The sequence below is a fragment of the Chaetomium globosum genome, genomic scaffold (genome assembly GCF_000143365.1).
Source record: "Chaetomium globosum CBS 148.51 scaffold_3 genomic scaffold, whole genome shotgun sequence".
Taxonomy (NCBI): domain Eukaryota; kingdom Fungi; phylum Ascomycota; class Sordariomycetes; order Sordariales; family Chaetomiaceae; genus Chaetomium; species Chaetomium globosum.
The window spans coordinates 1,508,076-1,523,827 of record NT_165978.1 but is presented as its reverse complement, the minus strand read 5'-3'; the positions used below and the strand labels follow the sequence as shown (position 1 = coordinate 1,523,827).

Sequence of the window (15,752 nt, the reverse complement as noted above, 5' to 3'; positions counted from 1 at the left end):
CCAATAGTATGATAAGATTGCATGGTACAACTAGGTTGTTGCATGTGTGTTCGCTCGGCAGGAGCCGTGCAAGAAGCGGGCACGCACGCACGAAGCGTTCTAGGGTCTTCTCAGAATCGAAGGTGTGAAGAACCCCGATCTCCAACCATCCCGGCTTGTCTCAACTCAGTTTTCCACATCTGCTGTCCATGGCCATGGCGGCCAACGACACCACCCAACAGGCACTCGACGCCCTCACGAAACGAGACATGAGTTCGAATTCGAACCTTGCTTCGGGTTCGCAAGCTATACCCGGCGGCGAATCCGGTTATGAACCGTTGTACCCCAACAACATACCCACAGACTCGGCCGTCAAGAGCTTCATCACCCACTTCTTCGAGGTCTCGGATGATCCGGGTCGGAATGACGAGTGGGTCGGGTTCTTCGACGAGAACGCGACGGTTATTATTGGAAATGATGTGGCCAAGGGGAAAGAAGGTAAGTATTTTATTTTCTAACTAGGTCTCCCCTCTAAGATGGTTACTACATTGGTACCTGGTCTTGACATGGTTGGCTAATTTAATCCGATATTCTTGTCAGAGATTCGTAAACTCAGAGAGCGCATGTGGAAAGAGGTCAAGGCACGCAAGCACCGGTTGGTGAAAGTGTTCCCGGCCAGTTTCTCAAACGACCGGTCAGCTATTGTGTTGATGAACCAGGCCGAGTATATGTTATTTGGGGCGGTGGCGTACAGGATGAGAGATGATGCAAAGGAGGATGCAGTGGCTGGGTGGGCTGGGCATGCGCAACTGCTGAGGGATGGAGTAGCTGCGCCGTGGCGATTGGGGTTTTATCGTGTATATATCCAGAGGTGAGGGATAAAACAGAGTTGGGCGGCAAACGGTTGCTGATCTGGGAGCCCGTTTAGCCATCATCCAAGCCGTACCCCAAGTGCAGAAAGATGCCGAACGAAATTTCCGACTGGAAGAACGAAAAGAAACCGGAAGCCAACTTCATGTTTTACTAGGTTTCTTTTATTTGATTTCTTTTGCTCGATTTCCTTTCTCTTTTCTTGCTTCCCCTTGCTGCCTTCTCGAGCTCGCCTTTTTTGGCCAGAGGGTGTGGTCTGTCATGTAGTCAGGTGGCCTTCATGTGACCTTTGGTTTGTTCTATCCATTCTGACCTGGCGGGGAATGACGTGTTGGCTCTGGGGGGGGCGCGGGGTGACGGGGAGTGACCCTGATGCAACTCCACCGACTCATCCGGCGAGATCATGCCTATCTCCAAAGGATCATCTTTCCGGAACCGAATCTCCGGGAGATAGACGTCCAGTGTCGACAATTAACGGTGTTTCTACGTAGAGTGGTAGGGTACAGCTCACACTGACCGAGGTCATTGGTGAGGGTCAGCAGCAATGCGGGAAGGTCAGGCCCCTTACCGCGCCACGAAACCTTGATGGATGGCTTTGCGACAGGAATGACGTAAGTTGCCGTGGAAATGAGGCCTGGAAATCAACGGCCCCAGAGCCGAGACGGCGCTGTCCTGCGACGAGAATAGTCCGATGGCTTCCCATGACTCCCTAGCCGACACGTGTTGCTTCTGGGTATACACCTTGCGCGAGCCAACTGTTTATTGCGAGAAGTGTTCTCAACGAAACGATAACTTACCTCCAACGTTCTTGGGAATCCATCACCGCTCGACGAAAACAGCGACAATCAGCCCCGCTAGACCCTGATAACTGATGCTTGTCTGGAGATCATGCACCCGCGCTATTCCGTTCACAGCTGAAAGACCCCCAACAGAGAGCGGGCTGCCGGTGCAGAAAGGCCCCACTAGCCCTGTGACCCCAGCTTGCCCAGGAACGAACCCCTCCCGGTCTTGCCTTCTTGGGCCCGCGTCCTGCAGCCAGCCCCGCCTCAACGCGACACCCTAGGCGGTTGCACCTGTCAATCCCCCCCAGCGGCCTCGCTCCGAGTCACAGCAGCCAGCAGCCAGCAGCCAGCAGCAACCTTACACCGGCCTGTTGACACATCCATCAGTATCCCGCCATTCTCTACTGATCGAAACAAGCGAAGCTTTGCACTTACTATTGTCAATAACGAACCAACCACTTAAGACAGGGGGAGCTCTTCTTTTCTTTACACCGTTCTGCATACCCGGCGTTTTTTTTGTTTCTTCTTGGTCTTAGAAGAACCCCCCTTTTCACGTAGGCAGTGCCTTTAGAATTACCGCTCTTTTGTCCCAACCGACATCGCTTCCGCGCATATAGCCCGACAAGCTGGGCTTCCCATCTGTTCTACAACCGACCGCAAACATATTATAGCCGCTTTATTTGCCGTCGAACACATAGATCTCCCCGATACCGCTTTCTCCTTGGCACCGCCTTCCGCCCAAAGCCGGACTGACGCTGCTCCTTTCTCTCGGGCAGGCCGCTGCTCGTTTTCTTCCCTTGGTTGCCATTCATGCCGGGTATGTTTGGCTCTTTCATCAGGCTTTCAACTTCTCCAACGCCCCAGCAGCGTCCCCGGAGACTTACTCTGCTTGAACAATATCTACAGTGACCCAGAAGCGGTCTCTATGTTTTGAGGACTGCGGGCTGACCTGCCATCTTGCAATAGGCTCTAAGAAGGACCGGAAGAATGGCAAAGAAGGCGGCGGCGTGGTCGCAGCGGTGACAAAACATGGTGCTAAGTTCTCGTAGGTTCTCTCATCCCCTTGATGGAGTGGCCCCCCGCTAGCTTACCGCCTCGTCTTGGGATCTTATCACTAACCCACGTCACAGCAACGAGACCACCACCCAGGATTCTTCTTCCAACCCTTCGCCTATTATCACTCCAGAGATGAATCCTTCTAGCCTGTCGTCGAACGATAACCACATCACCTCGCCGATGCTGGACGCTGTTTCATCGACCTCTTACGCAACAAGCAACTCGCCGCGCACAAGAGAATGGGCAAGAGGGCTCGGTGCAGGCATGGCTGGGTCTCCGGGGAACCTCATCAACCTGGCCGGGGAGTCACCTCCCACGGCGCCCTCCTCATACGAGGACACGCGCGGTATGCGGTCCGGCTGGTCCTCGCCGAGACCGGCTGTTGGTTACCATCCAGCCTCGGCTTCTCCGCCGACTGCTGGCCGCCGGCCACTTAGTTTCCACCTGGACAACCAATACTCCCCCCCGGACTCCCATCTTCATCTCGCCGCAGCGGCAGCGAGACGCAGCTCGATGCACTCGCACTACACCCAGGCTAGGGCTGTTTCGAACCCGCCGCTTCCGCATCAACCACAGCCGCACTTTTACGGTGTGCCTGCTCTTGATCTTAATATGCAGCAGCAGTCTGGCATGAATGCAGGCGAGAAGGGCTATTATTTTGGCTTTGATACCCTCTCAGCGCATGATGCTGATCGCGCCCCTGGAAAGGACAGCGTGGTTCTAGCCGGGTATGAGGGAGGGCTCGAGGTATTCTCGGTTGGAAAACGGGGCCTCGAGAGAGCTGCCAGTCTTAAGGGACTGCGCGGAGGCGTGTATCACGCCAAGGTTCTGCCGTGGACACCCGAGCACTCTGAGCTGTTCCCTCTGGTTGCGGTAGTCATCCATGGCCCGACCATCCCCGTGCCGCTGCCGGAAGTCAACGTCGAAGGGGACTACGATGCGGTTTCTGCCGACAGGTCCGAGGCTATGAGTAACGCTAGTCCGGATCCTGCAGCCAGGAATATTGGCAACCGGACTGCCCCTGGCTACGTCGAGTCGTACCAGACAACAGTCGAGGTATTCTCGCTGAAAACTGGTCGCCAGGTGAGCGTTCTTCTTGAGGCGCCTAAGATACCCCTCAAGTCGCCCATCGCAAGCCCGAGCTTCAAGGCTCCTTCACCGAGCGGCGCATTCCATGTGCTTGCCGATGGCGGCAACATCGTTGTATCGTCTGGCGTCACGGGCGAGTGCTGGATCTACCGCCAGGCACCAGCCGCCGACGAGCACTTGCCTCACTTCTACTGCCACGGTAAGGTTTGGACGACCCTCCAGCAACCACTCAAGGGGGAGGCGGCTCCGGAGCCCGAGAGAGGCCGTTCTCCCGCTCCTCCACGCCCCCGGCCGCAAGTTGCGATCCTTAGCGTCAGCGGCAGATGGATTGCTTACTGCCCTGCCACACCGTCCTCTCAGATTGCGTTGAGAGCGTCTGTCCCTGTACCCGTCGTCGGCCGTGCTCCCGGCCTGGCGTCTGTGACGCCACCGCAGCTGCCGCCCGCCGCTGCCGAACTCGACCTTCCCCTTCCCGAGAGTGTCATGAACAAGATCATGAGGGATGCCACCCAAGAACTGATTCAGGGTGCGAAATGGGTTGGCAAGCAGGGTTGGCAGGCCTGGAACAATTATTGGAACCCGCAGACGAATCAGCCACCGCAGTCACCAACCCTCGCCCCCCAAGGCTGGGGAGGAACAGGTGGTGTACGGCCGGATCCCTCGCAGTTCCCACCGACTCATGGGACAGTTTCCCAGCCGATTGTGAAGGAGCCAGGTCTGGTCTCGATTTTAGATATTGAGAGTCTCTGCTCCTCGGTAAACCCGCATCCAGTTACCACATTTGCCATCCCTCATGGCTGCAGCTTTCTTTCGTTTTCGCCGTCTGGCCTTGCTCTGTTTAGTGCGAGCAGCAAAGGCGACGTGCAGAGCGTATGGGATTTGATGCGTATTCAATACACAAAATCCTCGCCTCTACAGGCTATCGGATCGCCTCCTGGCGGCCCGCGGGTACGTCAGATTGCCCAGTTCTCTCGCATGACTGTGGCACGCATTGTCGAGGTCGCCTGGGCACGCCCGAATGGCGAGCGTCTGGCGATGGTCACAGAGCGAGGCACCGTCCACTTATTGGATCTACCGTCAAGCGCCTTTACATGGCCTCCACCCCGCCGCCGGAGAACCCAAGAGGTCCAGGCTGCGGCCCCGGAAGCTCCAGCTACGGCAGCTTCGATTGCGTCAAATGCACTAAGCTCCGTCCGCGATGTCGCGCGCCCGCTCATCAATCGCCAGCGTAGGAGCAACTCCAACGCGCCGCCGGCCACAGGCTCAGCCATCGGTGAGTATGCCACGCATGGCGGGAAGGTCATCGCCGCCAGTATCAGCCATTCGTTGGGCAAGACTGGCAACGCAATCAGCCAGCTTCGCCACACGGGGGAGAACAGAGTCTCGCTTCCTCATTCGACCTCCCTACCCGAGCCGTCGTGCGTGCTCTGGGTTTCTAAGAAGACAAGCCACTCACTCTTCGTCCTGGGCGGCGGCCTCGTTCGGATGTTTTCGACTAAGAGCAGGATCACATCCTCCGGTGCCAACAGGCGTACGCAGCGTCTCTCGCGATACAAAGACTTCCAGGTCCCATTGTTGCCGGACGATGTCCTGTCCCCGCTAGTGAAGAACATGCTTGATCCTGACGAGTACCTGGATATTGAGCATCTGGATGCCGGTACCAACACCATGGTGCTCAACCAGCCCAGGTCACGGGCACGCGTCCACGACCCGAGCGCCGAGTCTTCCATTCCTCAGGCCGAAATAGAGTCAAGCGCGCCCTACCAGCCGTTCCACACTGACAAGCGGGTGGGGTTGTATGAGTTTGAGGTGCCTCAACAAGAGATGGCCCTCACTGCTCTCATGGCAGCAACTTCGCTAGACGAGGCCGCATCAGAACCCACTCCGCGCCGGAAGAAGGGAGCTCGGCCGTCCCAAACCCAAAGTGGCGCGTCGACTCCTGCGGGGGCATCTGACGCTTGGGCTTTCGGCCAGGCGATGGAGGCAACTAAGCTCGACCTCGGCATACCCCAACTTCCAGAAGCCGATTCGTTCAACCCGCCACTTGATGCCTCGCGCGCACTCCCGGCGTCTGCAATGGAAAGGATCCTACAGCGGACCGGGGATGACGACGCGCAGATTGTGGTCACGACGCGCCGGAGGCGGGGCCCGGCGCTCACGCAGGATGATGATGGGTTCTTTGAGGACGATTGCGAGGTGCTTGATTTTGCGGACCAGAGGGTTTAAGGGGTTACCCCGGCTCCGTCCTGGGGCGTTTCGCATGCATGTTTTATTTGCGCTGGTGCCCTTTTGCGTTCACTTGGTACGCGTTACGCATTGGACGCTCGAACCTACCAACTCAACACACGAGTGCGTTATGCGACGGATCCCATTCGTTATGGAGAGACGATGATTAGCATTGGATTATCTGGGCACTTTCGCTGCATTAGCATTGGGCAGAGAGGTATCGTACCCTGAGGGTAATCGTTGGAGATCGTTGAAGTCGTCTCTCACTCCACTCCGCTGTTTGGGTTTTGGCGCCTTGATTCCGCCAGGGTTTGGTCAGTTCGGATTGGGTTACCGGGATTCTTGCTGCTTGATTGCTGTTCTCGAGCGGGTTTGACCGTTGGCGAGTATGGTGCAGCGGCCGAGGCTGGTCTGGCTGATTTAATAGCGGATGTTGAATAGGGGAAGTAGATACCTTAGATACCTATCAAGTGTATGCATGTGCCCGGCTCGCGTTTGTCCGAGTAGTGATGGAGGATAGGAAATAATAACTCGAGGCACAGCTCAAAGCGTTGAGAACAATGTTAGCTTAATCTTGGTGTTCATCAACTGGATGACACCAAGCGGTCTCTTTGATAGGAGAGCCGTTCGAGGAAGTTGGTGGTTTATGTTTTTATTCGTCGAGCGCTCTTACACCTGGTTCCTTTCGTCGCCCATCGTCCTCCATCCCAACAACCCCCTACAGCTCCTACCGCCGGAATTAACACCAGATATCATGAACAGACACATGCGCGCCAGCCCACCCACAACCCCAGCCATCCATGAACAGAACCCCCTTACAAAGTAGTACACCTAATTGTTTTTTCTTGTCTCCCCCATGCCGCATAAATAGCCCCCTTAATCCCCTCCCCAAAAACCTACCCCCTAGGTAACGAGTCCGACACGCATCGAAAACCCAATCAATCAAGCCTTCTTCTTGCCCGCCGCCCCCGACGCCCCAGCAGCAGCAGCCGCCGCCTTGGCCTTGGCCGCCTTCTTGCGGTTGCTGCGGATCATCACCACGCTGAGGAAGGAGCCCACCACCGCGCACCCGAGGAGGACCAGGATCACGGGGATGCGGATAGCCCACACGCGGGGCGGGAAGAAGTTCTGGAGGGGGTGGTCGGAGTCGACGAAGGGCTGTTGTTTTTTGGGAGGGGGGGTGGTTAGTGGTTGGTTGGATGTGGAAAAGGGGGAGTTGGGGGGGAGGTTGGGAGTTGGGATGGGTGGGTGATGAAAGGGGGGTATATGGCTGGGAGGGTAATGCTTACCATCAACAGGGTCCAGATGGTGTAGTAGAGGAAGACGACCGACGAGGCCACGAGCATGGCGAGGCCGACGAGTTTGTCGAGCTGTGGTTTGGGCGGGTTGGTTAGTTGCGCTGGTTCTATTTCATGCTTCGCGGTGGAATTGTTGGGAGATGTTGGCTCACCATTGTTGAATGAGGGTTGGAAGGGATGGATTGATGGTTCGGAGGTGTTGTTGCGAGCGCGATTTTGACGTGGGCGGGCAATCGTTGGTGGTGGATTACAGATTACATGGCCTGAATGAAGCTCATCTAGGTCCCGCGACAACTGACTTCCGGTTGCGCCACGGTGACCTTCCGCCAAAAATGTAGTCAGGGGTTCGCGTTAGCGCGTTCAGCCGCTAGACCCCGGCAGGCAACCCGCCGGTGGAGCCTCGCCGAAGCAAGCCTTGGTTGCACCAGCCTCCTGGTCAAATAACATTTTGTTAGCTTTGGCTTGCTTGCTTCTGATTGCGAAGACATCATCACACCTGACCTCCGAACAACCTGGTCAATCGCCCTCTATTCAAAGTTCGGCATCTCGCATCTATCCCAGTCTATAGACAGGGTGCGCTTTCTTCGCTCTTTTCAGGAAGGAGACTTTCTGTTTGACGAAGGAAGAAATGGCGACGGCGGAGGCAGAGGCGCCTGCGCGCCACCATTTGGATGACCCATCACCATCCCCCATTGACCGCCGTCCGTCTCCGAGCCCTCGCCGTGAGCGGTCTCTATCTCAAGGCTCCCGAGATTCCCGAGAACCACGCGATATCTCCCCGCGCCCTCGAGATGCATCACGCGACCCCTCTCGCGACAGGTCTCCCACGAGATCCCCCATATCTCCTCGACGACACTCGTCGCCCCCCCACGATCGTTCTCCTTCCCGCTCTCGCGATCGATCCCCCGTTAGGTCCCCCCCAAGAAGACGTTCGCCACCTCCCGCGCGACGCGATGCCGACAGGTACCGACCCATCAAGAAGGAGCGCACGCCGCCACCAGTCGCCCCGGTCAAGACGGAGGAGGAGAAGCTGGCCGATGCGCGGGCCGAGTATCAGAAACTTTTGAACCTGCGCAGCCAGGGCGTTTACCTGCCACCTCAGAAGCTACGCGCTCTCCAGGCCGCCATCACCGATAAAAGCACCAAGGAATACCAGCGCATGGCATGGGATGCTCTGAAGAAGTCCATCAACGGTCTCGTCAACAAGGTTAACACGGCCAATATCAAGTTTGTCGTGCCCGAGCTCTTCGGCGAGAACCTCATCCGCGGTCGGGGCCTGTTCTGCCAAAGCCTGCTGAAGGCGCAGCATGCCAGTTTGCCCTTCACCCCGATCTACGCCTGCCTAGCGGCCATCTGCAACACCAAGTTACCGCAAGTGGGCGAGCTGCTGATCAAGCGGTTGATCATGCGGTTTCGGAAGGCCTTCAAGCGGAACGACAAGGCCGTCTGCCTGTCCTCGACCATGTTCATTGCTCATCTGGTAAACAACCAGGTGGTACACGAGACGCTTGCCGCGCAGATCCTCCTTCTACTATTGAGGAAGCCTACCGACGACAGCGTCGAGATTGCTGTGGGACTTATGCGCGAAGTTGGCCTCTTCCTGGAGGAGATGTCGCCCAGGATCACCAATGTCGTGTTTGATCAGTTCCGGAACATCCTCCACGAAGCCGACATCGATCGCCGGACGCAGTACATGATCGAGGTTCTCTTCCAGGTGCGCAAGGACAAGTACAAGGACAATCCGGTGATCAAGGAGGAGCTGGACTTGGTTGAAGAGGAGGATCAGATCACGCATCGGGTCGGACTAGATGACGAGATCGCGACCCAGGACAGCTTAAACGTCTTCAAATTTGATCCTGATTGGGAGAATAACGAGGCGGAATACAAGCGATTGAAAGCGGAAATTTTAGGCGAGGGAAGCGACGATGAAGACGACGAGGACGAGTCGGAGAGCGAGTCGGAAGCCGAAGATGAGGAGCAAAAGGCGATCGAGATCAAGGATCAAAGCAACGCTGACCTCGTCAACCTCAGGCGAACCATTTACCTCACCATCCAGTCGAGCGCTGACCCCGAGGAAGCTGCACACAAGCTGATGAAGCTGCGGCTCCCTCCCGGCCAGGAGCCTGAGTTGGTGTCCATGATCATCGAGTCGTGCGCCCAAGAAAAGGTGTATCTGAAGTTCATGGGTCTGCTGGGAGAGCGATTTGCTCGGTTGAACCGGATGTGGATGGAGCTTTTCGAGGAGGCGTTTATGAAGTACTACTCGACCATCCACCGCTACGAGACCAACAAACTACGCAACATTGCCCGGTTCTTCGGCCACCTACTCGCGTCAGACTCGATCGGTTGGCACGTTTTCTCCGTCATCCATCTCAACCAGGACGAGACGACGGCAGCAAGCCGTATTTTCGTTAGGATTCTGTTTGAAGACCTTCAGGAGAACATGGGCACGGTCAAGCTCAAGGCGCGCATGAGTGAAGATGTGCTGCAGCCCAGCTTCCAGGGCATCTTCCCACACGACAACCCGCGCAACATCCGCTTCGCTATCAACTACTTCACCTCCATCAAGATCGGCTACCTCACCGACGAGATGCGTACCTTCCTCGCCAACATGCCCAAGCCCGCCCTTCCAGCGGCAGCCGCGGCAGACGATTCGGACTCCGAATCCGTATCGAGCTACTCCTCATACTCCTCCTACTCCTCCCGGTCCCGCTCGAGGACCCCGCGCAGGGCAATCGACCGCGACCGCGGCCGTTCCATGTCCCGCACCCCGCCCCGCAGAGGCCGCGACGACAGATCCTACACCCGCAGCCGCAGCCCCAGCCGCCGCAGTTACACACGCTCCATCTCAACCGGCGGCCGCTCACTCTCCCGTTCTGGCTCCCCGCGGCGGACAGCCCGTGGGGGGGGACGTGGCAGCCGTCGCAGTATCAGCCGCACCCCGAGCCGGAGCCGCAGCCCAAGCCGGAGCCCGACACCAAACCGGGCACGCGGCGGCGGGGGAGCCAGAGGCCGCGGGCGCAGCTACACCCGCTCCCCGACGCGCTCCGTTTCCCGCTCCCCGCTGCCTGTCCGGCGCGGCAGGCCGCTCACGCGCAGCCGGAGCGTAAGCAGCAGGAGGAGGTCCTACTCCCGCTCGCTATCCCGATCACGCTCGCCGCCAGCTGCCGCCGCTGCTGCGAATTCTGCCGGAGGGGGCCCCGCTGGCCCGGCGAAGCGGCGCCGGCCCGAGGAGGAGTACTCCCCCGGCCCGCCGCCGGCTAGGAGGGCTAGGCGGTATAGCCGGTCGCTGTCGCCTGTGGCGAGACGGGACTCGAGGTCGAGGTCTCCGATCCCGTTGGGACGGGGGAGGCCGTCGGCGGGTGGGGGTGGGGAGCGGGGACGGGATTCTTACTCACGTTCCTTGTCGCGGTCACCGCCGCCGCCGCCGAGGGTAGGACGTGGTGACGGTGCTGTGAGGGATGGGTATGGTGATGGTGGTGGTGGTGGTGGTCGTCGTCGTCGTCGTGGGGGGTATAGGGATCGAAATGATGGGTATAGGGGCAGGCGGGATAGCAGGAGCAGGTCGCGGTCGCCGGTGAGGAGCCCGGTGGGTGGGGGCCGTGGCCGTGGTGGTGATGGCGGTGGCAAGCGCAGGCGGGTTTATAGCAACTCGCGCTCGAGGTCGCCGCCGGGACTTGCTAAGCGGGGTCGGGTTGATGGGTAGTAATCTGAAGGGTGGTGTGGATGACCTGCTGGTGGAGCAGGTAAAGGGGAGATTGTAAATTGTGATACCATTGTTATCAAATCGATCGAGTTGCTGGGCTTTTTTTTTTGCTTTTCTCGGTTTGGGGATTCATTGCAATGGGGCTATGAGTATTCGGCTACTAGCGAGATATCTGTCTATCCGTCGAGTTTCTTGCCGTCCTGATATCGAACCTGCGCTCATCCCTTGACTCGGGCACTGATCGCAAATGGCTACGGAATACATGGCACAGCTCGGCCCACGTTTCGCAGGAACACCTCCGAACAGGAGATTGGTCGTTATTTTCCTGTTTCATTTGATTGGTATTTAACACCTGGTCGATAGAGCTCCTAGTTCCTCGAAAACTCGTGGTTCCTCGGCACTCCCACGTATCATGTCTCTCAATTGACGTGTTTGGAGGTCTCAGCGCGGCTGTTGAAAAAGGGGGGGAGTCGAAGTCCACCGCCCACTCGGCTTGCTTCCCCTCGCCGAACTAATTTCGTGCGGCGGCCACGTCAACAACGCGAGGCTGGCTGAACGGGCGGGGCAGCTGGTTAACTTAGGTAGTTATAGGGCATTGAAAATGGACTGCTGGCGGCCAAAAGCAGTAAATCGGCGAAAAGAGGCTTCCGTTCTGCTCTTCCATGAGCTTGGTCCCGGTGTGACATGAGAACGTTTGGACAAAGCAAGAGTGACCCCATCCTGTGGAGTAGGTGTGTGGTTATTTTTGTGCGCGTTGGCAGTGATGCCATTTCAGCCTTTTCATCTTTCGTCTGCCGTTGCCGGATCGCAACCACCGAGATGGACATGGACGCCACCATTCCGGGAGCTTGCAGTGGCTTCGGGCTCTGTGCTTGAACTTCCAGAAGCCATTTCCGGTGTGTCCAATCCGGGGTGGGCAGGCTTGGCATTTAGTGGGCCCCTGAGATTCACCTGAAACACAGTCGATGGAGGCTGTAACTTACGGATATTACCCACCTGTAACTTCGTACTGTACAGCGTACCGTTACCGACAATTTGGCAGCCTTCCTCTAACTCCTTCGTCCTCAACAGAGTTTGAAGAAAAAAACAGCGGTGACGCCGAGAAACAACAGTCGTGTCACCCGACAGGCCATGCTGACGACGACTCTTCAGCCGGCCTATCATCAACTTGCAGACCACTATCCGAGAACGGGTCCTCGGGAGCCGCCTTGTTTTAGTTAACGTCGTCGGTGCGCATATTCTCTGGCAACACAGATACGGTGCTCCCTAACTACCTCATCAGCCCTGCTGGTAGCCGACGTCTGCCCATGTATGAGAATACGGTTAAGGTAAAGTTAGAAAGGTGGTCGAGCGAGGTATGTGTCTTCCACCTGCCGGAGCTTGACGCCGTTGTCCACTCAGCGACCGGAATGCCCTGTCCGCACCCGTTCCCTGTGCTGCATAGATGGCCGGCATGTCGCCATGGCCGAATCTCTCCCGTTTCCGTCGACATGCAGACGAAGAGAAAGGGGAAAACAGGCCTTGGTCTGTCGCACCGCTTTCCCACCGAGGCGGATCCCCGAGCGTCGGTAGCATCCCGGCTGGTCATCCAGCCTCTCCAGCCCGACGCCGGATACCGGACGAGGCGGCGGCGGCGGCGAAGACGGCCTCGGCCATTGGAGCGATACCAGGAGAGTGGGCAACGGCGGCAGCTTTGATACAACTGGTGCACAACACACAACATCCGTGGCTGGGTGGCTGGCTGACTCGATTGGCGCGACGAATCGGCACTTTTACCTGCAAGTTCGCGCCCGGTCCGCTTGGCATGGCATTGGTTGCCATTCAGTGTCAAAAATATTTCAGAAGCTCCGAGACCTTTCGACGATCTGCGAAGACGATGCTGGATCCATCCCGCGTTGCAATGGCGTGTTGGTGCCTGTGCCTGTACGTAGACAGTGAAATTGCAAGTTCGATATTGTAGATAATTCGGGCGGTGAGACTGGTCAGGCTGTTGTTGAAACCCGGTCCTTTAAGACATCGATACCCCAGATGCTCGTGGTGTAGCTGATGGAGACGCCAGCCCGCGAGGGAGGAGGGTTACATCCGAAGTTGGTGCGTATCGTTTCCCCTTTTAACCCCCCCTCAGGGTCCTCCGCATTCTGGGAGACGTGCCGCTGCGACCGCTAACTAGCATAAAGTGATTTCAAGCTTTGAGATGTTGGGCGATGGTGCTGGGGCAAGTGCTTCAAGCCGGGATATCCCATTCTTGAGCGGAGGTTGGCTGCCAGACACCAAAATCGATTTCACCTTGCGGCGAACCAACATGTGGAGTTGATGACACCGTCCGAGGTCCGTCCGGTCGTTGTGCCTCCGCCGCACTCCCTCCGGTGTGGCCGCTTGTCCTCGAAAGCTCTTCGTGTAACAGCCGCGTACTTGCTGGAACCTCGTTCCACTCTAAACTCGACCCTTTTCACCGTTGTTCGTCGAATTCGTCTGTCGGCAGACATCCCTGCTGAGCCCTGAAAGGGCAGCGATCGCAAGGGTGGCCGAATCTTGGCGCACTTCCCCCATGGGGCACACCCCAGGGTTAGATCAAGGCATTGCTTATTAAAACGGCTGGCCGCTACCGCTACCGTTAAAGCAGTAGTTTCGGGGTCCTGTCGCCAACTTGCGAATGCTCAAATTTCTTGCTTAAGAAACGGGGTTCGGCACTGGCAACTCGTTGGTCCCTACCTAGTTAATGCCTGGTGCTGCTTGCTTGAACTGCTGCGCGATTGCGATGGCCCGAAATTTGAGACCGGCGAAATGCTGCATTCATGGTTGAGCCCACTTCATACCCCGGCCACTCAGCTTCTTTCGGGCAGCGACTGCTGGACTGATGCAGCACGCGCCGGAAGAGAGCGTTGCGGAAACGCTGCAGTCGTGCTTCGCTTGTTGTTGGGCGCCTGCCTTGTTTGTAGGATCTCCTGTTCCGTGCAGCACTCCCTGCGACCTCGACGGGTCGTAGAGATGATCCATCGGGAAAAGGGGTGAGTGAGGAGGGCCCGTTGCTTTCTTTTGACGATAATTATAACGGCGCAGACAAGAACACTGCCACCATTGCTCGGAGATTCGAACAAGGTTGTCAGAATTCCAGAACCGTAATCTGTAGAAACAGGAAAGAAAGAAAATGGCAAAAATGACCATTGCTACTGTGTATGTACACAGTACTCCGTAACTAGGCTAGTTAGGTAGAACCGGATGAGTTTCTGGATGCGACACGAGATGGCAGGGGTCTCTTTGCAGGGAGGAGAGTCCGAGACTCCGGCTGTTGTGTGCTCTCTGACCTGGCCAGGAAACGCGATTCGTCGCCTGTCAGTTCGCGCGCGTTGGGTACCTGGCAGGCACTGGTGGGGTTCCGTTCCAACAGGCGAAACCGAGACAAGGCAGGATTCCATTCGAGAAGAACAGAACTGTCAAAACACCACCGCCAGAAAGAGAGATGGGAGACTGCGCGGGGGGGATTTGGAGATGCCTCAAGAGTCCCGTCAAGGTGCGGCGATGATCCGAATTAAATCATTTAGCCTTGTCAGGCGTGGATCGTAAGACGCATGCAAGAGCCACCTCGATACGGTCGGCCAGCCAAAAACATTAAAACGAGCTGCTCCTTCCGCCCCCCTGACGCAGTGAGCTTCTGGCCGCAGGAGAGGCCCTGCTAGCGCGACTTGGGTTCATGCCTCGTTTCCATCTCATCCAAACCAATCATGAAGCCCGTTTTCTGGCCTCTGTCAACACAATCCGGAACAAGACTTGTTGAAAACGAGGAAGGACCCTGTGAAAACGATAAAACCTGACCGATGGAGAAGAGGGGATGAAACACAGTGATTATGTCACTAATGAGAGACAGAGCCACCTGCAGCCGATCAGGAAATGCAAACGGATCGAAACGTTGGGGAGCATGAGATGATCAAAGCAAGGTTAGCTTTGAGCCGAGGCGAAGAATGGATGGCTTCAGGGGGGGGCTACTGATGACGGAGGATGGAATGTGAGGAGAGCTTCGCCCCGACTCCCCCTAAAATGACACCGTACCGAACTGGCCGTTTACCACCCCACGAAGACCTGGAAGGCATTAGGTCGTTAACTTCGTATGGACACCGTAATTACCGCCTGGCGAGATTGATGCGCCAGTGGGTCGGGTGGAGTTGCATGGTAGGTTTGTCTTGGAATTTTGGCCGCAGGCCGATGGACGGGAAGAGGCACCGATTCGTTCCAGGGGCTGACTGCTGGCGTGCACCACCGTTGCCCAGCCTGTCGATGGTTTGCCTGTCTTTCCGCTCGCTGGGACGGTCCTGGCCAAAACTTCCTTCAATCGAAACTGGCCCTTTCGTTCAGTTTCCTATCACCAATCCCCTCCTATCGTTCAAGTCTTTCTTTTTGTCTTGTCACTTCACCACGTGTCCCGGTATCCGATTCGAAAAATTATCCTTTTACAAACCGTACTGTTCAAGGTGGCACTGAGCCCCTTTGAAGCCTCATCCCCTCGAGCAGCGTCGAGCCGCCTCGTCCTTCTGTGCCTCACCTCATTTGTTCACCTACCACGCCTTTCGTTCGATTCTCTCCCCGCGCCGATTTCCTACGCAGTTGGTGCTTCTGGGTTTTCTCTTGTCACGGCTATCACCCCGACTTCCATTCCACTCCGTTGCCTGTTCGCCGAGTGCGTTCCCGCCCTGCGTTCTCTTCCTGGCTCGCTTTCCTGCCCACGCAAACCGGCCACTCTGGGCCGTTCTA

General features: G+C 57.1%; 5 protein-coding genes across 5 annotated transcripts; 4 read left to right on the top strand and 1 right to left on the bottom strand.

The window, feature by feature from the left end:
* Positions 1-188: 188 nt before the first annotated feature.
* Positions 189-854, top strand: CHGG_05782 (uncharacterized protein; the record flags this gene model as incomplete). Its single annotated transcript, XM_001221876.1, has 2 exons — positions 189-477; positions 580-854. 2 exons carry the CDS (start codon positions 189-191, stop codon positions 852-854), a joined length of 564 nt encoding a protein of 187 aa, XP_001221877.1.
* A 1,587-nt stretch (positions 855-2,441) lies between these two features.
* CHGG_05781 (uncharacterized protein) lies at positions 2,442-6,002 on the top strand (the record flags this gene model as incomplete). Its single annotated transcript, XM_001221875.1, has 3 exons — positions 2,442-2,448; positions 2,598-2,676; positions 2,762-6,002. The coding sequence occupies 3 exons, from the start codon at positions 2,442-2,444 to the stop codon at positions 6,000-6,002; spliced, it is 3,327 nt and encodes a 1,108-aa protein (XP_001221876.1).
* Positions 6,003-6,944: 942 nt separating this feature from the next.
* On the bottom strand, positions 6,945-7,747 carry CHGG_05780 (uncharacterized protein; the record flags this gene model as incomplete). The annotated part of the gene is made up of 3 exons (XM_001221874.1): positions 6,945-7,160; positions 7,292-7,620; positions 7,687-7,747. 3 exons carry the CDS (start codon positions 7,745-7,747, stop codon positions 6,945-6,947), a joined length of 606 nt encoding a protein of 201 aa, XP_001221875.1.
* Positions 7,748-7,928: 181 nt separating this feature from the next.
* On the top strand, positions 7,929-11,006 carry CHGG_05779 (uncharacterized protein; the record flags this gene model as incomplete). The annotated part of the gene is made up of 1 exon (XM_001221873.1): positions 7,929-11,006. The coding sequence occupies one exon, from the start codon at positions 7,929-7,931 to the stop codon at positions 11,004-11,006; it is 3,078 nt and encodes a 1,025-aa protein (XP_001221874.1).
* Positions 11,007-14,163: 3,157 nt separating this feature from the next.
* CHGG_05778 (uncharacterized protein) lies at positions 14,164-14,539 on the top strand (the record flags this gene model as incomplete). The annotated part of the gene is made up of 2 exons (XM_001221872.1): positions 14,164-14,180; positions 14,320-14,539. The coding sequence occupies 2 exons, from the start codon at positions 14,164-14,166 to the stop codon at positions 14,537-14,539; spliced, it is 237 nt and encodes a 78-aa protein (XP_001221873.1).
* Between the last annotated feature and the right edge of the window lie 1,213 nt (positions 14,540-15,752).